This window comes from Ranitomeya imitator, chromosome 5 (genome assembly GCF_032444005.1).
Source record: "Ranitomeya imitator isolate aRanImi1 chromosome 5, aRanImi1.pri, whole genome shotgun sequence".
NCBI lineage: Eukaryota > Metazoa > Chordata > Amphibia > Anura > Dendrobatidae > Ranitomeya > Ranitomeya imitator.
In genome coordinates, this window is record NC_091286.1 from 191,072,269 (window position 1) to 191,098,269 (window position 26,001).

Genomic DNA, 26,001 nt, shown 5'->3' on the forward strand with positions numbered 1-26,001 from the left:
GCTAAACAATCTGTGCTTTGTGCCTTTGCTACTTTACGCTTGTCTGGCTCTAATCTGGCTCTGTCACCATTTAGAGTTCTGTCTGTCCCTCCTGGGCTGCGCAGCTATCTCCGTGTATGACTCCTTGCTTACGTTCTGATTATTCTCTGATCGCCCCTCTTGTACCGCGCTGCCCTCTCCGTGTATGACCCCTCGCCTGTCTGACCTGAGTTCCGATCTACTCTACTTCAGGGACCCTGTAGAATCCTACACTTATCTCCAGCAGCAGGACGCAGGTCCCGTCTGCCTGAGCTTTCCCTGCGGTTTCTGACCCCGGGCTCTCCCACAGTGTGGGTGAGTCACCCTGTTCAGCCGCGGCAATGTGCCGATGCTGACAGGATCCTGATAGGGGGTAAATTTAAAAAAAATATTTCATGGGGATCATAGACACCCTTGCCCAAAAATTGACTGTCTTTAGCAGCACGGAACACGTGAACCCTGGTGATCTAGTGGTGGAGAATGATGAGAGGTGGAGGAAGGCCTCATTAAAACCTATTCCCAATGTAAAGGAGCGGGTCTTCTACACTTGTAATGTCCATAGACTAAGTGCATGGGCTGTCAAACATTTCTCTATGGGGGGTGAATTTAAAAAAAAAATTGTTAACGGGCATCAGAAACACCTTGCAAAACCATAGCTGGCAGACCACAAGGCCATTACTTGACCTCAAATTGCCATAATCTGTGCCAACATCAATCATGGTGTCACAGTTCTACCCCTCAGTGTGCTCGGGATGCAGTTACTGACAGCTCAGCTGTCCAATCTGGTACAGGGGCGTGCTAGACACTGGATGCTGACAGTACTTTGTTGATTCACAGCTTGAGCATCCAATCCGGTATAGGGACGTGTTGAACTGTCAGTATGTTGATTGATAGCTCGACTATCCAATCTGTGACTGGGAGGTATCGGCTGTCTCCAAGTGTTCAATATCCTGGGTGACTGCCATGCTACTTTACTGAGCTGCTTCTCCCAGACCTCTGCCAGATGTATCTTCAGCTAGTGAAATTTGTACTCCTTGTGCCTTAAGTTCTGTATGCTTGATCTGTTTCTGCCTGACCTTGGACTTCATTCTGACCATCTGAATGTTTAACCCTTTTTGCTGTGATCCGTTATCCTCCTGGTATTCTGACCTCGGAACATTACCCGATTAGGCTTTTGTCTCTTCCTTCTGTTTATGACGTACTCTCCTGGCTTCTGACCTTGGACTCCTTTACCATTCTGACTCACAGCTTGGCCATGAGAAGTGACTAGCGTCGCACATGGGCAATGCAGCTGTGTCTTGACTATACAGTAGTATACAGTTGAGACCTACTGCATTTTTACCCAATGGAGGATGCTTTTCTCCTCTTGCTCAGGTCAGTAAAAAGTCATATTTATAGTCATTTACAAGTTAAATAACATTAAGACCAGTTTTATAATAAATATATTTTCAACAGGTTAAAACAGAAGGTAGAAATAAAAACAAAGTTAGACAATCTGGATTACCTCTTAATAATTGCACTATGTACACAAGTTGGCACTTGGCAGCAATACTTAGTAATGTCCCCCAAACAAATCCACAAATCCATTCTAGTGAAAAACATGATGGAGATATGAAAGCATGGGACGGTGTAACTACTGTATATAGATGAGGTTTTTTGCAATTCATTCCATTTGATTAGTGTTTTTAATTTTTTTTGAGGGAGTTCTTTTTCAACTCTTCATTTGGGGTGTTTCTATATGTGTTAGGTTTACACTTCCCAATGCTGCAAACAAAAAGTCATGGAATTATGAAAATCATAAGATCAATAAACATGTTAATGATGTGGAAAGGATGAAAAAAACGGAAATAGCATTTTAAAAACATCTTGGTTTATTTAGAATTAAGTATGAGCGCCACATGTAGAGATACATGCATTTACTCACTTCAAAACAGCATTGTTGATGAGTTTTTAATGTTGCAGATTCTCTGCATGATATCTGCACCTATTAAGCAAAATAGCTTATTTGCATTTTTTCTAAAATACACTGCATAAAAAAACTCACCAAAAATTCATCATGGGAATATAGCCTTATTTCTTCTACATATATTTGCGCACACTTTTTGAATGAACTCAGCTTGGAGATTTTTCCAAACATCTTGGAGTACTATCCACAGATTTTCTGTCAATGTACGCTTGGGCAAATCCTTTTGTGTCTACAATTACTACCAGACAGACTCAATGATGCTGAGATCATGGAGGACTCTGTAAATCGACAACATGGTTTTACTGAATTGCTGCCCCAAACTTGCAAGGACCCTCCACCATGCTTTACAGCTGCCTGCAGGTATTCAGAATGGTGTCAATATCCAGCCCCCTTTTTGACAAACTGTCTTCTGTTACAACCAAATATTTCAGATTTTAACTCATCAGTCCAGAGCACCCTGGCTCCTACATTTTCATGCATAGTTGAGCCACTTGGCTTTATTTCCTTTATTTCCGTTTACAAGGTTTGTTTTTTTGTCCATAAATTCATCATGAAGACCACTTCTGGCCAGACTTCTCCGAACTGTAGATGGTTGAAGCTGGCTTCAACTGGTTGCTGCCAGTTCTGAGCTGATTCACTTGCAGGACAACAAAGAGAAGCATGATTTGTTTTTCATCTGCTACACTTAATTTCCTTTAGCTGTTCTCCGCATCTAGGGTGCCCAACTTTGCCAATTTGTTGGTGTCCTTGAAGGAAGGGCCAGCGGGTGCTAGAGTGGTAGCCATGGCTGACATCAGACCCTGTATCACTCTCTGGGCCCCTTCCCTTAAAGTACCTCGGTGCTGCTTCTCTATGCCATCAGGGCCTTCCCGGTACGAGTTAGTTACCGCTGCAGATGATTCCAAGAAGATCATAAGAGGGCGCCTTCTGCTGGTTGTCCTCATATGAACTCAAGCCAGGGAGCTTTCTAGGAAAGTTCCCACGATCTAGGAACAACCAGCAGAGGGCGCCTCACCGCAAATGCAGGTAAATATAGGTCAATGACCCACTTTACCTACATTCTCCGGGGTTTTGCAGACATGAGCAATGTTGCATTAGCAAAGCTCGTGGCTGCAAAATATTTTAACCCCTTCAGATGGATTTACATCGTTGGACTTTACAGATCTGCGGAAGGTAAGGATATTGTTGGTTTATTATGTTATTTTTGTTACAGAACGAGGGTCTTCAGTGATTGGATTGGGCGTTCAATAAAATATTAAAACAACCTTTGTTTTTATTTCATTAAAATAATGTTTAATAATGTGTTTGTGTATTTTTTTAACCCTTTACTAGTATTGGATTAATAATGGATAGGTGTCATAATTGACGCCTCTCCATTATTAATCTGGCTTAATTTCACCTTACAATAGCAAGGTGGCATTAACCCTTCATTACCCCATATCCCACCGCTACACGGGAATGGGAAGAGAGTGGCCAAGTGCCAGAATAGGCGCATCTTCCAGATGTGCCTTTTCTGGGGTGGCTGGGGCAGGGCCGGTTTTAGACAAAGTGGGGCCCTAGGCAAAAATTTAAAGTGAGGGCCCCAAATGATAACATTGCTCTGTGGCCCCCATATTTAGGGGTCTTGTATCGGCCAACGGGTCTGCCACTATTAGCTGTACGCAGGGGCGTTGCTAGGTTCAGAAAAGATTGGGGGCCCAAGACAAAGAGTTGCCCCCAACCCCCTCTTAATTTTTTTTTTAACTCTTCAGATAAAACAGTGCTAACTCTCTGAGAACAGATAATGTAGTAGATGTCACCTGCAGTCCTATATAACACAACAGATAGACATAGCGTTTCAGAGTAAGACTATGTTCACATGCAGCATTTTTTTCAGTAGCCAAAACCTTTTCTATTAGCAGTAAAAATGTTGCGTTCAAAATACCTGTTTCTCAGCTTTTTTTGTGGTGTTCTTCACACTTTTTTGAGCTTTTTTTTGGAGTGAGGATGTTTGTTTTGTCTACAGTATGTTTAAGGCCACGTTCACACGTTGAGTGTTTGGTCAGTATTTCACATCAGCATATGTAAGCCAAAACCAGGAGGGTGAGAAATACAGAAGTACTGACGTGTTTCTCAGGCTATGTGAACACGTTGCGGATTTTGCTGCGGATCTGCAGCAGTTTTCCATGCGTTTACAGTACCATGTAAACGTCTGGAAAACAAAATCCGCAGTACACATGCTGCGGAAAATACAGCACGGAAACGCTGCGTTGTATTTTCTGCAGCATGTCAATTCTTTGAGCGGATTCTGCAGCGTTTTACACCTGCTCCATAATAGGAATCCGCAGGTGTAAAAACGCTGTTGAAAACTGCACAAAATCCGCGGTAATTCCACGATAAATCTACGGTAAATCTGCAGGTAAAGCTGAGGGGATTTAAAAAGTGCTACAGTTCTGAAATCCAGTCAGAAAACAAGCGCCTGCAGGAGATTTCGGAAATCTCCTATGTTTTGCTGCCACTTTATAAAGCAGCATTTCGCCATGTTCATATGCAGAAGTTTTGCAGCTTTTTCTTCTGCAAATAAGAAGTTTACAGCATTTTACAGCACAAGCAAAAACTGAGATTTTCAGAAATCTCCTGCACACCCTTTTATTTTCCCCTGACTGAATTTCACAACTGCAGCCTTTTTAAAATCTGCAGCGTGTCACTTTCAGCAATTTTTTTCACCCGTAGAAAGCAATGAAAAAGTTTAAAACATGCTGCAAATGTTGCAACATTGTTTTTGGCTGCATTTTTTGTGAATAACACTAACTTTATTAAACATGTACTGTAGACAAAATGCATACTGTAAAAAAAAAAACAGCAAACGCTCTAAGGGTGTGTGCCCGCAATCAGTAAACGCTGCGGGTCGGCTGCTGTGTACTTGTGCAGCGTCCAACCCGCAGCGGCCACATGTTACCGTATAGTGGATGGGATTTCAAGATTCCATCTCTACTATGCGTGCACTGACACCCGCACCTCACCTGCGGAGACGGACATGCGGCGCGTCTGTCCAGACCCCAGCATGCCAATTTATCTGGCGTAGACACGAGTCTCCACAAGAGAAATCTCACCCGTGCAATGTATAGGACGCGGTGATTCCGCACAGATCAATGAACACATGCGGAATCACCTGTGTTCAAAAGTTGGCAGCACTTTGGATGCAGCACATGTCCCCTGCGTCCAAGGTGCTGCCATTTCCGGATCCTCTGCATATACCCTAAAAAATGGGTGTTTTGAAAGCAGTGTTTTTACTGCCAAGAGAGTAGGCTTTGGCTGCAAAAAAAAAAAAGCACCCAAAACGCTGATTCCTATGCACACCTGTACTATATGTGTATAGTTTACCCTTATTATTTCACGTGGGAATTCATTTATTTCTATATAATAAATACCCTGATTCAGCAGACAATATTCCTGCCTTGTGTCATCCAGACTGTAGTGACAGCAGGTCGCACTTTCAGATTGCAAGTAGTGACTGTGGTCAGAGCCAATGGCTGCTGTATGTGACTGTGAAACCTCATCCTACAGCAAACAGCACAGAGCTCTGGGAGCACATGAGGGGGTCACAAGCACTCAGTAAATCACAGCACTGAGGGGGTCTCAAGGGGGGTTTGGGAGAGATGCCACTGCTGTACACCCTCTGGGCACTTCATACAGGGGCTGCAGAGGTAGGGGGCCCCCTTTCTAGGTGGGGGCCCCAGGCGTCTGCCTGGTCTGCCTGTGCCAAACACCGGCCCTGGGCTGGGGGCAGATGTTTTTAGCCAGGGGGGGGCCAATAACCATGGACCCTCTCCAGGCTATTAATATCTGCCCTCAGTCACTGGCTTTACTTCCCTGGCGGAGAAAATTGTGCGGGAGCACACGCCAATTTTTTCCGCCATTTAACCCCTTAATTTACTAGCTAGAACGGCCAAATTTTGCATAGACACACTACTGACATTAGTAGTGTGGAATATGAAAAAAAAAATGGTGATATGAGATGGTTTACTGTATGTAAACCATGTCTCATATCATGTCGGGTTTAGGAAGGAGAAAGCAAAAGCCGGTAATTGAATTTCCGGCTTTCTGCTATATCGCGCTGGATGAAATATTAATATATATACATATATGTGTCTACTGACATATATATATATATATATAGACAGTATATATATATATATATTTTTAACACATGGATCCCTTGTATAGCCGTATGTTGGTTTTGCAAGCCTGCGATAAAAACACGCAGTACGGATGACATACGGATTACATACGGAGGATGCCATGCGCAAAAAACGCTGAAACACCCTGCCTACGGAGGAGCTACGGACCACTATTTTCGGGACTTTTCAGCGTATCACGGCAGTAATATACGGACCGTATTTTCATACGCTGAGTGTGAAGCCGGCCTTACTCAGCAACTTGTCATCCAGGGCACACATTATTACAGCAACGGGCATCAGTGTCTCTGTCCCTATTGACCTACATTTACCATTATCATAAAGTATAATGTGTCACGAAAAAAACAATCTCAAAATCACTGGGATTTGTTGAAGAGTTGCAGAGTTATTACCACATAAAGTGACACTGGTCAGATTTCAAAAATTTGGCTCCGTCACTAAGGGGTTAAATATGCAGAGTAATAAGCATAAGATGTAGCAGTACTCTTGTACACGGCGACAATACACTTTATGTGTAGCAGTGCTCATGTATGAACACATTAACAATCAACACTGTACAAGTTTAAAGGAGGTTGGGGAGAAGAAGGAACAATATGCATTTACATTCCCTACATCCTCAATACTGAGAAATACATGCAGATACTCATACATCATGTAATACCATTAGAGAGGCTCCAAATTTATCCTGCAGTAGGACAATGACCCCAAATATACAACTAATGTCATTAGCAAACATCTTCATCATAAAGAATAGTAAGGAGTCCTGGTAGTGATGATATGTCACCTTCGGAGCCCGGATCTCATCAAGTCTGTGCAGCATTACATTAAGAGATAGTAGAATTTGTTCATGTCTTCATCCACACAAGTTCTGTGGTTAATTTGCCAAGGTTTTTTGGAAAAACCTCCTTGTTGAACTCCTTTTAAAAACTGTGTGCTATAGTAACTAGAAAAATTGATGCTTTTGATGCTGTTTTGAATACATTTGCATTTAAAACAAACTATTAACACGTCTATTTTTTTAAAGCATTGTTACATTTCAACATTTTTACACAGCTGCCTAAAATTTTTGCACAGTACTGTATATATGAAATATATACATATATTAAATTAAAAAATGGCAAAAAATCAGCTTTTTTAAATTTTATTTATACATTAGTTTTGTGATTCAGATTGTGATGCTTGCTCCTGCACTTTATTTAATTGCTTTATATATTTTTTTGTTGGAAAACTGCAAACAACTTGAAAAAGCAGCGTTAATTAATGAACATAATGCACAGCAATGTAAAGACAAAATTGCTGGCATAAGTTCAGTCTAAAAAAATCAGAGTTGGGAAACCATCAAGAAGTGAAAAGAAGAAGCATGTTATTCCTTGCTAAATAAAGTGTAAATTACAGAAAAAGACAACAAAAATGACAGAAAAACCACCAGCAAAACTGCATTAGCAAAAAGATTGTGGAGTTCTTCCTGAAGCAACTTTACCTAGGAGAACCTGAGATCTGCCAGCATCCAAGTCCAGATACCCTTAAGTGATTCATTAAAGTTTTGTATCTTATTCATATCATTAATTGTCCTTGCATTTTCTGTTCTGGTTTCACTATGTACTTAATACAATGAGGCTCTTTACTTTTCACAATTGTGGTAGCACCAAATATGTTTTTTGTGAACTAGTTAAAAAATAGCAGTTTTGTTTTGTTATGTTATCAGGCAATCTGTTAGTTCTATATGGCGTAATATATGTTTCTAGATGCCATAGGAAAGCACCAGACCTTATGATTAGTCTTGAGCATTCCAATACTGCAAGTATCGGCCAATATTTGCAGTGTCGGAATTCCGATACCGAGTTACGATACTTTAGCAATATCGGATACCGGAATCGGAAGTTCCCATAATGCAAAGAGCCAGTTTAATTTAATTCAGCCAATGAGGGAATGATTAGAAGTGTGGGCACATCCTGTTCTGCATGGTTGGAATGTAACTACTGGCATGGCTGTGATTGGCTGCTGAAATTATGTCATGATGCACTACAAAAGTCGCTGCCGCCATTTTGGGTTCACTCTGCTGTGAATTCAGTTAGGGACATGACGCTGTGTTCTGACTGAGGACCGTTTTTGAGATAGCGATTTGCTTCATTGTGCTTTACCCAGGCTAATTTAGCAACCGCTGTGTGAGAACCTTGCTTTTGCCTTGCAGCGCTGTTCACAGCTGTCTGCAAGGTCTCTGTGTGTGTGTGAGTGCAGCTCACTCTGTAGTCTGTCCGCAGCCACAGCTGGTTGTGGTCAGCTCAGGGTGCGTCACTGCTTCATACTGTTCAATCCATTGTCCTTTTTTGCAATTAGTGCAGCCTGCTGCACATTTTTTTAAATTTATCCTATTAGTGGGTTTCCATCCGTATCCTGCTAGATTGTGGAAAAACACTATATGGGATTAGATAGAGGAGCTTTTCTTGGCCTTTCAGCGCCGTTCACGGCAATCTGCATGGTCTCTGTGTGAGTGCAGCTCACTCTGTAGTCTGTTCTGCTGCCACAGCCGGTTGTAGTCAGCTCAGGGTGCGTCACTGCCTCATACTGTTCAATTGTCCTTTTTTGCATTAGTGCAGCCTGCTGCACATTCTTTCAAATGTATGCTATTAGTTGGTTTCCATGCGTATCCTGCTAGATTGTGGAAAAACAGTATATAGGATTAGATAGAGGAGCTTTTCTTGGCCTTGCATCGCCGTTCACGGCTGTCTGCACTGTCTCTGTGTGAGTGCAGCTCACTCTGTAGTCTGTCCGCAGCCACAGCTGGTTTTGGTCAGCTCAGGGTGCGTCACTGCTTCATACTGTTCAATCCATTGTCCTTTTTTGCAATTAGTGTAGCCTGCTGCACATTTTTTTAAATTTATCCTATTAGTGGGTTTCCATCCGTATCCTGCTAGATTGTGGAAAAACACTATATAGGATTAGATAGAGGAGCTTTTCTTGGCCTTGCAGCGCTGTTCACGGCTGTCTGCGTGGTCTCTGTGTGAGTGCAGCTCACTCTGTAGTCTGTTCTGCTGCCACAGCCGGTTGTAGTCAGCTCAGGGTGCGTCACTGCCTCATACTGTTCAATTGTCCTTTTTTGCATTAGTGCAGCCTGCTGCACATTCTTTCAAATGTATCCTATTAGTTGGTTTCCATGCGTATCCTGCTAGATTGTGGAAAAACACTATATAGGATTAGATAGATGAGCTTTTCTTGGCCTTGCATCGCCGTTCACGGCTGTCTGCACTGTCTCTGTGTGAGTGCAGCTCACTCTGTAGTCTGTTCTGCGAAACAAACAAAAAGTTTATAAAGTTCACCAAACACTCCACTTTACAGTTGTGTAGGCCACATTAGCTCATATTAAAGTGTAGTCCACACTTTATAAAATTAGTGTTTCTTATACCTGTTGGCAGCTGTTCAGGAATAAGCACACTAAGCCCTTAGTACTTTTCTGCCTATCTTTATCAGTCTACCAAGATGAAGAAGGCAGGGAGTAAGGCACGTGGTCATGGGTGTTGAGCAGGGAGAGGACGAGGGGATTCTGTGCCTGCCGCGGGCACCAGTGACTCATCATCCCCCCGATTTAGCAGGGAACAGTCCTTCATGCGCAGCTTTGTAGGAGCTCGCCGTACCCCACTGCTGCGGGACAAACAAATTGAAGCCGTTATCGGATGGATGGCAGCTAACGCATCGACTCCAATTAGTGCCACATCCTCTCAGGCACAGAGCACTGAAGAGCACCCATCTGTCTCTTCACCACCTGCCAAATTGCCCAGGCAGTCAGAGAGCCCAGGACAGGAGCCATCTCTACTTCTGTTCTCTGAATCTCTTGGCTTGGAAATAGGGGGCCAGCCAAGCAGCATTCTAGAATCTGAAGAAGAGGCAGTATGCAGTGATGCCCAACAGCTTTGTTTCTCTGAATCTGAAGAGGCGGGTGGGCCAGTGCCTTCGGTCAGCTCACCTCAGTACGCATCTGATGATGAGACTCAGGTGCCACTTTCTGGTGCGTACTATGCTGCCGAGACTAACCAGGAGAAGCAGTTGTTGGAAAAGGGTAGTGTAGATGATGAGGTCCTTGACCCATCATGGCGTGAGGTACAGGAAGGTGGTGTGAGCAGCTCTGAGGAAGAGATTCCCTGAATGGCCCAAAGAGAGAGAGGGAGGGGGAAGACTGCGTTTCCTGTATCCTCCACTTCGGCACCCATTAGGAGCATGCCTCTTCCAAAAGCCAAAACGGGCACTCCCAAGACTTGCAGTGTCTGGTCCTTTTTTGACACAGTTGCAGCTGACATTTGCTTTGTCAAATGCAAGCTGTGTCATCAGAAAGTCAAAAGAGGGAAAAGTGTGAGCAACCTCAATACCACAAATATGTGGAAACATGTGCGGACCAAGCACGTGGTGGAGTTACAAAAACACACTGAAGACCTAGGCCAACCTACAGCGGCACCTACCACCTCTTCAGCTCATGTTGGAGCCTCTTCCCCCAGCTCACACACAGCTGGTTTGGCTTCCTCACAGGATCGCCATGGAAGAACCTCTGGCCCTGTTGTCCAGAGACCCAGTGTAATTCCACCCACAGCACCACATTCCCAGTCATCCTCACACTCCCAGCCCAGTTTACAGCCATCGGTAGCACAGGCATGGGAGAAAAGGCGGCCATTCTCGGCAAACCACACCCGAGCACAGGCTCTGAATGCTGGCATTGCAAAACTACTGTCCCTTGAAATGCTGTCATTCAGGCTGGTGGAGACTGACACCTTCCGTAACTTGATGGCATTGGCAGTCCCATAATACAACGTGCCCAGCCTCTTTTATTTCATCAGGCAAGCCATCCCTGCCCTGCAAAAGCATGTGGAGGGAAACATTAAACATGCGTTCCTAAACACCGTCAGTAGCAAGGTCCACCTCACCACCGATACGTGGACCAGTCACCATGGACAGGGACGATACCTTTCCCTCACTGCTCATTGGGTCAATGTTGTGGAGCCGGGAACAGATCGTGAAAGTGGCGCTCTACGTGTTCTGCCAACTCCAAGGATTGCAGGAATCCAGTCTGTACACATTGACTCCTCCTCATACTCCAGTTCCTCTGAATCAGCGCTGCAGGAGCCATCACAGTCCACCTCCACATGGACCCGTGAACGCTTACCTGCTGCGATCGATATGAGCACAGCCATGGCCAAAGGTCAACAGGCCGTATTGAAATTAATTTCTTTAGGGAATCGAAACGACAGAGGGCAGGATCTCTGGAATGCCATCAAGCAGGAGAGCGACGTGTGGTTTGTGCCAGCGAATCTCCAGCCAGGCATGGTAGTGTGTGACAATGGCCGACATCTGGTGGCAGCTCTGGGTCTAGGCAACCTCACTCACATCCCATGTCTGGCACATGTGCTCAACTTGGTCATGCAGAGTTTTTTCAGGGGCTATCCTGATCTTGATGCACTCCTGCACAAGGTCCGCCTAGAGTGTGCTCACTTGCGGCGTTCCAGCATGGCAAGATCGCGCATTGCAGCTCTGCAGCGCTGATTCCGGCTTCCGGAACATCGCATCATATGTGACCTACCCACCAGGTGGAATTCAATGTTACATATGTTGGAGCGATTGTGTGAGCAGCAGCCAGCAGTATTTGAGTACCAGCTGCATCAGGCGCAAAAAAGTCGCACTGCGCGCCATTCAGACTTCACAATCACTGAGTGGGCCACTCTGAAGGACATCTGCCTAGTTTTGCGTGCCTTCGATGATTCCACGTGGATGGCAAGTGCAGATGATGCACTAGTCAGCATGACTGTCCCCCTTATCTGCTTGCTTGAAAGAACACTACAAGCGCTAAGGGATGAGGTGATGGAAGAGGTGGAGGATGAGGAGTCAGAAATGCCATGTGCTTCTGGACAGTGGTTCCTCACAAAGGCCTAGGCAGGGGACACTTTGTGAGGAGGATGAGGAGGAGTCAATGGAGGAGGAAGACATCTGTCCAGAGGAGGGAGTTACACAATGCTCCAGTAGTCAGTATGTAGAGCGAGGGTGGGGTGATGCAGAGCAGGCAGAGATAACGCCTTAAACAGGGGACAGCGTTTCTTGTCCAGTTGGCAGTCTGCAGCACATGGTTGATTTCATGCTGCAGTGCCTGAGAAGTGACCACTGCATCGCCCACATTCTCCACACGGCTGATTATTGGGTGTACACCCTCCTAGATCCGCGCTACTGTGACAACTTACATAGCCTCATAACACTGTTTCAGCGGGAGCGTAAAATGTGGGAGTACCAAGACACACTGGTGCAGTCCATCATCTTCTCCAGTCCAATCGAGAGAAGTGCTGCTAGTGCTTTACAAAGCAGCTCAGTGCATTGAGGCAGTGGAGGAAGCTCTGCACAAAGATGGAGCAGAAGCAGTGCCTCAGCACAAGGCAAGACCAGTATGGCCAAACTGTGGCAAACTTTTGTGTGCCTGCCACAAATGTCTACACCATCACAGACGGGTCCAGTCAGCAGGAGGCCATGTTTCCGTCAGATGGTGACAGAATACATGTCTTGCCCTCTCAGTGTACTCCCAGACGGCTCTTCCCCCTTCAAGTTTTGGGTCTCTAAGCTGGATACATGGCCAGAGCATAGCCAGTATGCATTGGAGGTGCTGGCTTGCCCTGCTGCTAGTGTATTATCGGAACGCGTCCTTATTGTCGCAGGTGGTGTACTAACAGACCGTCACATGCGACTATCCTCCGATAATGTTGACCGGCTTACTTTTCTGAAAATGAACAAGGCCTGGATCACGCAGGAATTTGCCACTCCTCTTCCATATTAAATAATTGGTTGGCAACAGTATCCAGGTCTCCATTTGTGTACATGTTTTTACCACCTGAACTTTTATCCCTGGGCTCCAACACCACCAGTTGCTGCTCAGAAGTGCCGTCTGCACAGTCAACACATGACCCAGTGTTATTGGGTTTCAGTAACGTCAGCTGATCTCCTGCTGTGTATCCGGCAATTGATCCTGCTACCTCCACACTCACACTACTACAGAAATGAAAGGGAACCTGTCCCCCCCCTAGGCGTTTGTAACTGAAAGCGCCACCTTGTGCAGCACCAATGTTGCACAAGAAACAGGTGGCTCTTTTAGTTATGCTCCTTGCACACGCTGAACTTAACACTTATAAAATATGTGTCCCCTCATACTGTGAAACTATCCCGGAGGTGGGACTTTCTGCACACTCTGAAGAAGGCGGATGGAGAGGAGTGAGAGGGCGAAAATATGCACTGCGCATGCCCGTGAATCCCAGCCCCGCAGTGGGAATAAATCAGAAGACACTGCGAGGCGGGTTCTCGGGCAGCGCGGCCGCACAGGCGCAGTCAGCCTGACACCAAATTATGTTACAAGACGGGCAGCGATGACTGCGCATGGCCAAGGTTTAGCATAACAGCGCGGGCTCCGTGACAGATTCAAACAACGCTCAGGAGGCGGCGCCCGGCACCAAGGGGGTATGAATGCCGGCTGTGCTGCATCCCATTATGAAGGAAAGTCCCACCTCCGGGATGGTTTCACGGTATCAGGGGACACATTTTATAAGTGTTTTGTTCAGCGTGTTCAAGGAGCATAACTAAAAGAGCCACCTTTTCCTTGTGCAGTATTACTGCTGCACAAGGTGGCTCTTTCAGTTACAAACGCATGGGGGGTTAAAGGTTCCCTTTCATCTTGCTCCAATTAGGCTTCATCCTACACTCTACTTCTCCTTTATTCCCTGGGCTCCAACACCGCCAGTTGCTGCTCGGAAGTGCCGTCTGCACAGTCAACAGCTGCTCCTCTGTTATTGGAGTTCAGTAACGCCAGCTGCTCCCCTGCTGTGTGTGCGGCAATTATTACACTCAGTTTCTAGCATTGACCCTGGGCTCCAACAATGCCAGTTTCTGCCTGGAAGTGCTGTATGCACAGTCAACACTTGCTGCCGTGTTATTGGGGTTCAGTAATGTCAGCTGATCCCCTGCTGTGTATCCGGCAATTTCTCAACTCTGTTTCTCCTGTAATCCCTGGGCTTTAACACTGCCAGTTGGTGCTCGGAAGTGCTGTCTGCACAGAGAAAAACACTCGCTCCTGTGTTAGTGGGGTTCAGTAACGCCAGCTGCTCCACATCTGTGTATCCAAAATTGCTCCCCTCTGTTTCTCCTGGAATCCCTTGGCTCCAACACCACCAGTTGGTGCTCGGAAGTGCTGTCTGCACAGAGAAAAACACTCGCTCATGTGTTAGTGGGGTTCAGTAACGTCAGCTGCTCCCCTGCTGTGTATGCGGTAATAACTCAAGTCTGCTCCTCCTGCTGTCCCTGGGCTCTAACACCGCCAGTTGCTGCCCGGAAGTGCTGTCTGCATAGAGAAAAACACTCGCTCATGTGTTAGTGAGGTTCAGTAAGGCCAGCTGCTCCCCTGCTGTGTATCTGGCAATTGCTCCTGCTACCTCCACGCTCACACTACTACAAATTTGAAACTAGCTCAATTAGCCCTCGGCCTACACTCAGTTTCTCCTTCTGTCCCTGGGCTCTAACACCGCCAGTTGGTGCCCGGAAGTGCTGTCTGCACAGAGAAAAACACTCGCTCCTGTGTTAGAGGGGTTCAGTAGCGCCAGCTGCTCCCCTGCTGTGTGTGCGGCAATAACTCTAGTCTGCTCCTCCTGCTGTCCCTGGTCTCTAACACTGCCAGTTGGTGCCCGGAAGTGCTGTCTGCACAGAGAAAATCACTCGCTCATGTGTTAGTGGGGTTCATTAACGCCAGCTGCTCCCCTGCTGTGTGTGCGGCAATAACTCAAGTCTGCTCCTCCTGCTGTCCCTGGGCTCTAACACCGCCAGTTGCTGCCCGGAAGTGCTGTATACACAGTCAACACTTGCCGCCGTGTTATTGGGGTTCAGTTACGTCAGCTGATCCCCAGCTGTGTATGCGGCAATTTCGCCTGCTCCCTCCACACTCACACTACTACAGAAATGAAAGGGAACCTGCCCCCCCCTAGGCGTTTGTAACTGAAAGCGCCACCTTATAACAAATATTAAACTTGCTCCAGTTAGGCCTGGGCCTACACTATGCTTTTAGCATTGACCCTGGGCTCTAACACCGCCAGTTGGTGCCTGGAAGTGCTGTCTGCACAGAGAAAAACACTCGCTCATGTGTTAATGGGGTTCAGTAATGCCAGCTGCTCCCCTGCTGTGTGTGCGCCAATAACTCAAGTCTGCTCCTCCTGCTGTCCCTGGGCTCTAACACTGCCAGTTGGTGCTCGGAAGTGCTGTGTATACAGTCAGCACTTGCTGCCATGTTATTGGGGTTCAGTAATGTCAGCTGATCCCCAGCTGTGTATCCGGCAATTTCGCCTGCTCCCTTCACACTGACACTACTACAGCAATTAAAGGGAACCTGTCCCCCCCAGGCGTTTGTAACTGAAAGAGCCACCTTGTGCAGCACTAATGCTGCATTTAGACAAGGTGGATATTTTAGTTATGCTCCTTACAGACTCTGAACTTAACACTTATAAAATATGTGTCCCTTGATACCGTGAAACCGTCCCGGAGGTGGGACTTTCCTTCGTAATGAGACCCAGCACAGCCGGCATTCATACCCCCTTGGCGCTGGGCGCCGCCTCCTCAGCGTTGTTTGAATCTGTCCCGGAGCCTGCGCTGTTATGTTTAACCTTGGGCATGTGCAGTTAGCGCTGCCCGTCTTCTGACATTATTTGATGTCAGGCTGACTGTGCCTGTGCGGCCCCGCTGCCCGAGTTCCCGCCCTGCTGTGTCTTCTGATTTATTCACACTGCGGGGCTGGGATTCATGGGCATGCGCAGTGCATATCTTCGCCTCTTACTCATCTCCTTTCGCCTTCCTCAGACTGTGCGGCGTCACGGCCGTGGCATGTGATTAGGGATCAGCTGACGCTGCACAGTCTGAAGAAGGCGGAAGGAGATGAGTGAGAGGTGAAGATATGCACTGCGCAAGGCCATGAATCCGAGCCCTGCAGTGTCTTCTGATTTATTCACACTGCAGGGCTGGGATTCATGGGCATGCGCAGTGCATATCATCGCCTCTTACTCATCTCCTTCCGCCTTCCTCAGACTGTGCGGCGTCACGACCGTGGCATGTGATTAGGGATCAGCTGACACCGCACAGTCTGAAGAAGGCGGAAGGAGATGAGTGAGAGGCGAAGATATGCACTGCGCATGCCCATGAATCCCAGCCCCACTGTGCATGGCCAAGTTTTAACTTAACAGCGCGGGCTCCATGACAGATTCAAACAACGCTGAGGAGGCGGTGCCCGGCGCCAAAGGGGTATGAATGCAGGCTGTGCTGTGTCTCATTACGAAGGAAAGTCCCACCTCCGGGATGGTTTCACGGTATCAGTGGACACATTTTATAAGTGTGTAGTTCAGCGTGTGCATGGAGCCTAATTAAAAGAGCCACCTTTTCCTTATGCAGCATTAGTGCTGCACAAGGTGGCTCTTTCAGTTGCTATCGCCTGGGAGTACTCCCTCCTGCCTAGCCTGGTTCCAGCACGCCAGCTGGTTCCGGGCAGAGCCTTTGGCTTAGGTGCCTCCTTCTGGATATGCGAGTTCCACCAACATCAGGTGGTCCCTGGTAGTGCTTTGTGGCACGGGTATCTCCTGCTTAGTAACCGGGTTCCAGTACCGTCAGCTGGTCCTAGGTAGTTCCATTGGCTCTTGTACCTTGGGCAAAGCATCTGAGTTCCAGTACCGTCAGCTGGTTCTCGGCAGTGTCTTTGGCACGGGTACTCCCTCCTGCCCAACCTGGTTCCAGCATGCCAGCTGTTTCCGGGTAGTGTCAAGGTCACTTAGACTCCAAAACGTTGTCCTGTCGTGTTGCGGTCGGTTTAGCCGACTCTATGGTGCCTGCAGTTTAGGTACTTCCTATGTGGGCTGCGGGAAGTGGTAATCAAGGCTGGTTCAATAGTGCCAATAGGACAAGCTCCCCCTGTAGGACTGTGGGTTTTCGGTAACTGCGGCCGGCTCGCGGCCTAGCAATTTTTTCTTTTCCTGTGGACCTTCTGCAGCCTATCTGAGTTCCAGCACTGTTAGCTGGTTCTTGGTAAGACAATCTTGACTAGGTCCCCCTGGTTACAGTACCGTCAGCTGGTTCCAGGCAGAGCCTTTGGCTTAGGTGCCTCCTTCTGGGTATCCGAGTTCCACCAACGTCAGGTGGTCCTTGGTAGTGCTTTTTGGCACGGGTACCTCCTGCTTAGTAACCGGGTTCCAGTACCGTCAGCTGGTCCTCGGTAGTTCCATTGGCTCTTCTACCTTCGGGTAGCCATCTGGGTTCCAGTACCGTCAGCTGGTTCTCGGCAGTGTCTTTTGCTCTTGTACCTTCTGCTCCGCATCCTGGTTCCAGCACCGTCAGCTGGTTCCGGGCAGAGCCTTTGGCTTAGGTGCCTCCTTCTGGGTATCCGAGTTCCGAGTTCCGGCGATATCCGATATTTTTTCGATATCGGCCGATCCAATCCGATACTGATATTTCCGAATATCTGAAGGTATCGCTCAACACTAGTCATTAAAGGTTGTAAGCTTTCTTGAAGAGGTGGGTTTTCAGGTTTCTTCTGAAGGATCCAAATGTGGTGGATAACCAGACATGTTGGGGCACAGAATTCCAGAGGATGGGGGATATTCTGGAGAAGTATTGGAGGCGATTGGCTGAGGAGCGAATAAGTGTGGAGTAGAGAAGGAGTTCTTGGGAGGACTGGAGATTACGTGAGGGAAGATATTGAGAGATTAGTTTGGAAATATACGGAGGAGAAAGGTTATGGATGGCTTTGTAGGTCAGTGTCAGTAGTTTAAACTGGATACGCTGGGAAATTGGGATCCAGTGAAGGGATTTGCAAAGAGGGGAAGCAGGAGTGTAGCGAGGAGATAAATTAGTCGGGCAGCAAAGTTAAGGATGGGCTGAAGGGATGCGAGAGTGTTAGAAGGCAGGCCACAAGATTAAGAGGTATAATTTTTGTACATTTTTTTTTTCATTTTAAAAAGTATGAAAATTCTGTCCGTGCAGTGTGTAAATTTACAGGCTGTTGGTTATCACTAGTTAACAACTGTTTAGCCATAACCATATATGTTGTGGTTACTTGTACATTACTAAGGCTGCATTTGTGTTTATGAGAGTGTTACACTCATCTTAGCCAGGGAACTAGAGGCTTTTCATTACTGTGATTTGCGGCAAATACATTGAATTTTTTGAAAAAAAATTGATCGAACCTGGCAAATTTATATTTCATTTCATTAATTGTTAAGCTATTTAAATTGCTCTTATTACTTAGTTTATTCCAAACAGCAGAACATTTTACCATTTTGCTAATAGACGCATTTTGCAATGGGGATTGAATAATGTTGAGTGCAAGTACAGCAATGGAAACTGTGGCTATATGAAATTAAAAAGGTGTGGTTCTTAGAAAACAGAAAAAATAAATAAAGATAGCTGTTTCTTTAGGTCCCAGCATAATGATGGGGTTAATCTTCAGCAAAGGGTCCACCGTGAATCATAAATATAAAGGTGCTCAAAAAACCATGGCAGTTAGCCAAACACTACTAGACAAGGTGATTTACCTTGTCAAACATATATGTGATGAGTGAGGTGACTATCTGTTTCCGCACTGTAAAGGTGCATTACCTGCACTTGCGCGATGTGGGGCCGGAGTGGGCACTAATGAGAGGTTGTGATCTTGTTGCTCAAGGAGCAGTAGAACATGTGCAGTATTAAAGAGCTGTGCTCCTGCCTGAACTGCCATATATAACACATTAATAAAGCTACATAGCTTAAGGTGTGTATAGTATATATGCCACCTTCTTTGCTGTTTATTCATATTGTTCCTTAAACCATTCCCGCCATGTGATGTACATGCATGTCATACCACAAATCCCGATGTAAGGAGTGTGCGCTAAACCTTCATGTGTGAATCTGGACTTAAAGGAGGACTTTGGACAAAATTTTTATACCAAAATCCTTTTTAAATACATCTGTAATATAGTGTTGTTGTACTAAAATGCTTTCCAACTGCCAGGTTTCCAGTGCTAATCTGGTCCTCTTCTGAGTCTCATGACTGCAACTCACCAGATCACATTGGAGTATATTTGTGGACCAGAAATTGCTTTCATAGTGTAAGCTTGTAGAGCCTTGTTTTCAGGCTCTGTAGGATTACAATGATGGAGGTTTCCACATCCCACACAGTGGTCCCTATATGAGTATAGGAAAAAAGTGCTCATGTCATCCAGAAAAGGACTGGAAATGAGAAAAAGGGCGAATGGTAAGCATTTTATTACAACTACACTACGTTATAGACATATCTCAAAAGGTTTAGGGGATAAAAAATGTTTGGGAAATGTATTTTCTTCAATGCCATTCACATCTATTAAACACTTAGTTCGACTCTTAGTTCTATTACACTGTGCTTTTCTAGCCAAAGTTAACCACAACATTTTAGATGTTTATTATTATTAAAATTTATTTAGCTAAGTTTAGTTATAATATATAACAAACTAATAGACAAATTCTAAAACTAATTTCTGTATAGTCATATATGCTTCTCCACATGTACCCACGGGAATGAAGTATAGCAGAGGTGGTATGTTTTAGAGCATGATACTAATATTGCTTTATTGTATTTATTTATATTACCATGTTTTCTTTTTGATAAATTAATCCAATGTTTTTGAACAGGATAAGGACATGAAGGAAGATCATATAAATATTATACAGCAACTAGAACAAACAATACAGGATTTGAAGGCTAAACTCGCAGAGCATGAAAGGCAATACATACAAACAGATGTTTGTGCAGTTAATAAAATGCAAGACAAAGTTATTTTTTCTTCTGAACTATGCATGACAAATGACAGTACGCAAAACGTGTCACTAAAGTCTAATGTACAAGGAAAATCTGTGCAGACATCGCCAGTAGCAGAGATTGTACCGCAAGAAGTGCCTTTGTTCCATGCTGAAGCATTGCAGAATTCATCGGGAAAGCAGATTTTTTCACATCATGAATGTCCTGTAGATCTGCAGCAGAAGTCAAACTGTGAACAGTTCAATTTTATTAATGATGCTTCAGAATGTATAAATCCACAATCAGGCAAAGAAATCACTTCTGGACAAGTTGAGGCTTTGACCTTGTTTAGTACTTTAAACTGTGGAGAATATCTTAAAAAACATGAGAATTTTCTTTCTTCACCTACCATTGTACATGATGCCACTATGGAGAGTCCGTGCCCACTATCTTCGCTATTGCACTCAGATCAGATGTGCAACCAGGATCATTTGACTGAACTCCCATCTCATGCCACAGTTATTACATCATTGCAATCTCCATGTTGTACAAACATATTGGTTCAAACCCAACAAACTTCAGACTCTGTAACAAAAGCACCTTCCCCTGAATTACCAACCACAATTTCAAATTTTAAAGAAATTCCTCCTGCTCCACCATTACCAACTTCCATTTTAATTCATAATTCATCTCAGCCACAGCTGAAACAATCATTAAAATCATCAGCACCTCTGTCAGCACTGTCATCTCATCCAGAAATTCCCCCTCCTCCACCATTGCCGTGTTCTTATTTTTCACCTCCTGTACCAAGCCATACAGACAATACTACACCATTTAATGCTTTACCACCAAGTATTAAACACTCAAGCACTACTGAATTTCCTTCTTTACTATCACCATTTACTCCATTACAAGCTGATACTGCAATACCTTGCCCTCCTCCTCCTCCACCTCCACCTCCACCTCCACCCCCACCACCACCTCCTCTGTTGGCAGCTATTAGCACAATTCCTCCTACACCACCATTGCTTCCAGGAACTTCTGCATTTCCTCCCCCACCACCGCCACTACCATCATTACCAGGTTTTCCTTCTTTTCCATTGCCACCTCCACTACCTAGCATCAGTGGAATTCCTCCTCCACCACCTTTACCATGTGCTACGGTCATTCCACCACCTCCACCACAAGCACCACCTTTACCAGGCACCATTCAAATTCCTCCACCTCCTCCACTACCAGGTACTGCAGTAATCCAATCTGTGCCACTAATGCCACATAACATTATGATTCCGCCACCTCCTCCTCCACCACCTGTTCTACCACCACCAGCCCCTTCCATTAATTCTTCTGCTTCACTAAACTTCCCTTCCTTTGCTTATGCTCAAACACATCTACCACCTCCCCTGCCTGCTGGATTATTTGGAATAAAATTAAGCCAAGACAAAGAAAACAGAAAAGCTGCAATTGAACCTACGAGGCCAATGAAACCTCTTTACTGGACAAGAATTGAATTACATGGGAAAAGGTAATACTTGGAATAAATGCATGCATGTTGGTTTATGATTATCTTGTAAGCACTATCTATCTGATGATGAAATTAATTCTGCAGTCAAGATAGTTTAGCAAAGTTGATATTAATGACAAATCGCAGTCTTTAGTGCCAAATATAGACTGGTGTTAATTCACAATTTGTGGGCCACAAGAAATTGTAAGCCATATTTAGTATGGAGGAGTGGTTTATCTTCTTAGTTTATTTTACCTTTCTCATCCTCTCAAATGAGAGCAGATAAAAGATATTTTCAATTAATGTGTGTATGCTATCTCAAGCTAAAGATGAAGAGAGGAAGGAGAAGAACAAATGTTAACCACATTGGATGGGTTTGTTTGTGGCCTGCAAGAAGTTGATGCAGCAGTAAATGAAGGTGGACCAGAGGTTGGCATTAAAAGCAAGATAAGACAGCAGATGATATGATTTCTGAGGGTGACTTTTGTGTTGTGCATTGGGACCAATGGCTTGCAGCAAAAAAAAAATAAAAATTCAATTTCAAAATGATCTCTAGCTTAAATTCAAAACCTCTATGAGTTTTATATAGGCAATCCCTGCATGTGTTGCGGTTTTCTAACAGCCACAAATCATAAAGCAGCGGGGACTAGAACATAATACTTGGATAACACCCAAGCCTGATTGGATAGCAGAATACCTGAGCACGCTCGCTCATCATTAATAAATATATATCAACAGTGAATAAACTGCACGCTAAATCTATTCCAGGAATGTATATATAACATGCATAAATATATACCATTAGTGGTATAGACCCCTCACTAAAAGGTCATCAAAACTTAGCCTTTATTCAAATTCACTAAACGCAATACACAAACTAATTCTACATATGGTTATAATTTTTTTTTACAACATTGATTATTAGCACATAAATCTTTGAGAAGCATAAAGATTGCTTGATCTAGCATACAGAGAGATAACACCCCCAGTGCCATCAATTCATGATTGAGAAGGCAAGCTATGGTTGTATATACAGTACAGACCAAAAGTTTGGACACACCTTCTCATTTAAAGATTTTTCTGTATTTTCATGACTATGAAAATTGTTCATTCACACTGAAGGCATCAAAACTATGAATTAACACATGTGGAAGGTCTGGTGACTGTGGAGGCCAGGTCATCTGTCGTAGCATCCCATCACTCTCCTTCTTGGTCAAATAGCCCTTACACAGCCTGGAGGTGTGTTTGGGGTCATTGTCCTGTTGAAAAATAAATGATGGTCCAACTAAATGCAAACCGGATGGAATAGCATGCCGCTGCAAGATGCTGTGGTAGCCATGCTGGTTCAGTATGCCTTCAATTTTGAATAAATCCCCAACAGTGTCACCAGCAAAGCACCTCCACACCATCACACCTCCTCCTTCATGCTTCAACGTGGGAACCAGGCATGTAGAGTCCATCCGTTCACCTTTTCTGCATTGCACAAAGACACGGTGGTTGGAACCAAAGATCTCAAATTTGGACTCATCAGACCAAAGCACAGATTTCCACTGGTCTAATGTCCATTCCTTGTGTTCTTTAGCCCAAACAAGTCTCTTTTGCTTGTTGCCTGTCCTTAGCAGTGGTTTCCTAGCAGCTATTCTTCCATGAAGGCATGCTGCACAAAGTCTCCTCTTAACAGTTGTTGTAGAGATGTGTCTGCTGCTAGAACTCTGTGTGGCATTGACCTGGTCTCTAATCTGAGCTGCTGTTAACCTGCAATTTCTGAGGCTGGTGACTCGGATAAACTTATCCTCAGAAGCAGAGGTGACTCTTGGTCTTCCTTTCCTGGGGCAGTCCTCAGTTTCTTTGTAGCGCTTGATGGTTTTTGCAACTGCACTTGGGGACACTTTCAAAGTTTGTCCAATTTTTCGGACTGACTGACCTTACCTTCATTTCTTAAAGTAATGATGGCCACTCGTTTTTCTTTACTTAGCTGCTTTTTTCCTGCCATAATACAAATTCTAACAGTCTATTCAGTAGGACTATCAGCTGTGTATCCACCAGACTTCTGTACAACACAACTGATGGTCCCAACACCATTTATAAGGCTAGAAATCCCACTTATTAAACCTGACAGGGCACCCCTGTGAAGTGAAAACCATTCCCGGCGACTACCTCTTGAAGCTCATCAAGAGAATGCCAAGAGTGTGCAAAGCAGTCATCAAAGCAAAAGGTGGCTACTTTGAAGAACCTAGAATATAAGACATCATTTCAGTTGTTTCACACTTTTTTGTTAAGTGCATAATTCCACATGTGTTAATTCATAGTTTTGATGCCTGCAGTGTGAATGTACAATTTTCATAGTCATGAAAATGCAGAAAAATCTTTAAATGAGAAGTTGTGTCCAAACTTTTGGTCTGTACTGTAATATATAATGAACACAACGTACATCACCCCAATATGTTTTACTGACTCATCAGAGAGTGCAAAGTAATTGTTCAATAGAGGATTTTTTTCTTGAAAAAAAGTCATGACCTGTATAAAAGATTTTTGTGAGAAGTGTTACCCTTGTAAGCAAGTTAGTTAAATGTTCTTACCGTCAAACTGTTCATATACAAAGCAAAGAGTTGCTACATGAAACTGATAATACGGAAAAGAAAGATTAGAATCATATTAGATATATTTGATGAACGAATGAGAGAGTCCTAATTAAACACTGACATGTTCTGTGAAAAGACGAAGATCGGAAGTATAAAACTGCAGAATATCCAATGAGAACCTACCACAGAGGTCCTAATCTAAAAAATGTTTTAATACCCAGTTACTATGAACAAGCGGCAGTGTCAAATATTTGCTGACTCCAAAATAGAACAGTAAAATCTCATAAACGTTGACTCTGCAAAGCTGTGGACCGCAGCCTTTCTGAACTTGAAAGCCAAATTCAGCTATGAAAGAGGGTCGTGAGCCACATCCAGCTCTGAGAGAGGGTCGTGAGCCACATCCAGCTCTGAGAGAGGGTCGTGAGCCACATACAGCTCTGAGAGAGGGTCGCGAGCCACATCTAGTTCTGATAGAGGGTCGTGAGCCACATCTAGTTCTGATAGAGGGTCGTGAGCCACATCCAGCTCTGAGAGAGGGTCGTGAGCCACATCCAGCTCTGAGAGAGGGTCGTGAGCCACATCCAGCTCTGAGAGAGGGTCGTGAGCCACATCCAGCTCTGAGAGAGGGTCGTGAGCCACATACAGCTCTGAGAGAGGGTCGCGAGCCACATCCAGCTCTGATACAGGGTCGTGAGCCACATCTAGTTCTGATAGAGGGTCGTGAGCCACATCCAGCTCTGAGTGAGGGTCGTGAGCCACATCCAGCTCTGAGAGAGGGTCGTGAGCCACATCCAGCTCTGAGAGAGAGTCGTGAGCCACATCCATCTCTGAGAGAGGGTCGCGAGCCACATCCAAATCTGAGACAGGGTTGCGAGCCACATCCAGCTCTGAGAGAGGGTCGTGAGCCACATCCAGCTCTGAGAAAGAGTCATGATCCATATCCATCTCTCGCCACCCTCACTGTAGTGACACCCAGAGTCCCATATTACCATTTTAATGAGAGCTCAAATGTTTCCACTGAAATCACACCAGCGCAGTATTCCAAGCTCCATTGTTTCCTATCTTACCTCCATTCAGATCTGCTCTTCTGTGCAGGGCTACACACAAAAGTCACCATCTAGAGATCTACTCTTAATAGCTGTTTGATCCACCTGGTGCTAATGCACTGCACCAAGCTGTTAGACAGCCGCGAGCCACACATCACGGGTCCGTGAGCCACATGTGGCTCTCAAGCTACAGGTTGGGGATACCTGCTGTAAAACATGTAGATACATACCAGCTATTAAGCAATTTGAAAATCCCAATTACTCTAGAAATTATTTCATGGAGTAGTCTACATAGCTATGTGCCCTTGTACTCTGTGACATGTGGGTAAGACTGCTCAGCATCTAAGGAAATGGGTACTACAAAATATTTATTCTGTCTAAAATAATCAGGACACTCCAATATCTTCTCATACACAATTTAGCCATGGTTCGCTTCCTCTGGCACTGCAATTTTGTGACATTCAGAAATGTACCTTAAAGGGAACCTGTCACCAGGTATGGCCAATACAAGTTACGGCCACCCCCTTTCAGGGCTTATGTAAAGCTTTCTTTAATGCTGTATATAAGCCCCTGATCCGACCTGTAAGAGAAGAAAAATAACTTTTATTATACTCACCTGGGGGCAGTCCGAGGGGTGTCACTCTTCTTGGTCTGGCGCCTCCCATCTCCTTACGATCCTTGCTTAATGTGGATGACATGTCTCTGGAATCTCGCTCCTGTGCGGGCATACTTAACTGCCCTGGTGAGGGCAGAGCAATGTACTGCAGTGTGCAGATGCCGGGAAAGGTAAGAGAGCCCCAGCGCCTGCGCACTGCAGGACTTTGCTCTGCCCTCAACAGGGCAGATAAGTACGACTGAGGAGATGTGCGATGCGTCATCCACACAAAGCAAGCAGAAGGGCGGCATCACAAGAAGATGGGA

General features: G+C 45.1%; 1 protein-coding gene across 2 annotated transcripts in view; it reads left to right on the forward strand.

Annotated features, from left to right (window-relative positions):
• The window catches only part of FMN2 (formin 2), a 528,461-nt gene that overhangs the window by 133,456 nt on the left and 369,004 nt on the right, over positions 1-26,001 (forward strand). For both annotated transcript variants that reach the window (XM_069769445.1, XM_069769446.1), the window contains exon 5: positions 19,843-21,473. In XM_069769445.1, coding sequence (XP_069625546.1) covers positions 19,843-21,473 — 1,631 coding nt within the window. The remainder of the gene's footprint in view (positions 1-19,842; positions 21,474-26,001) is intronic.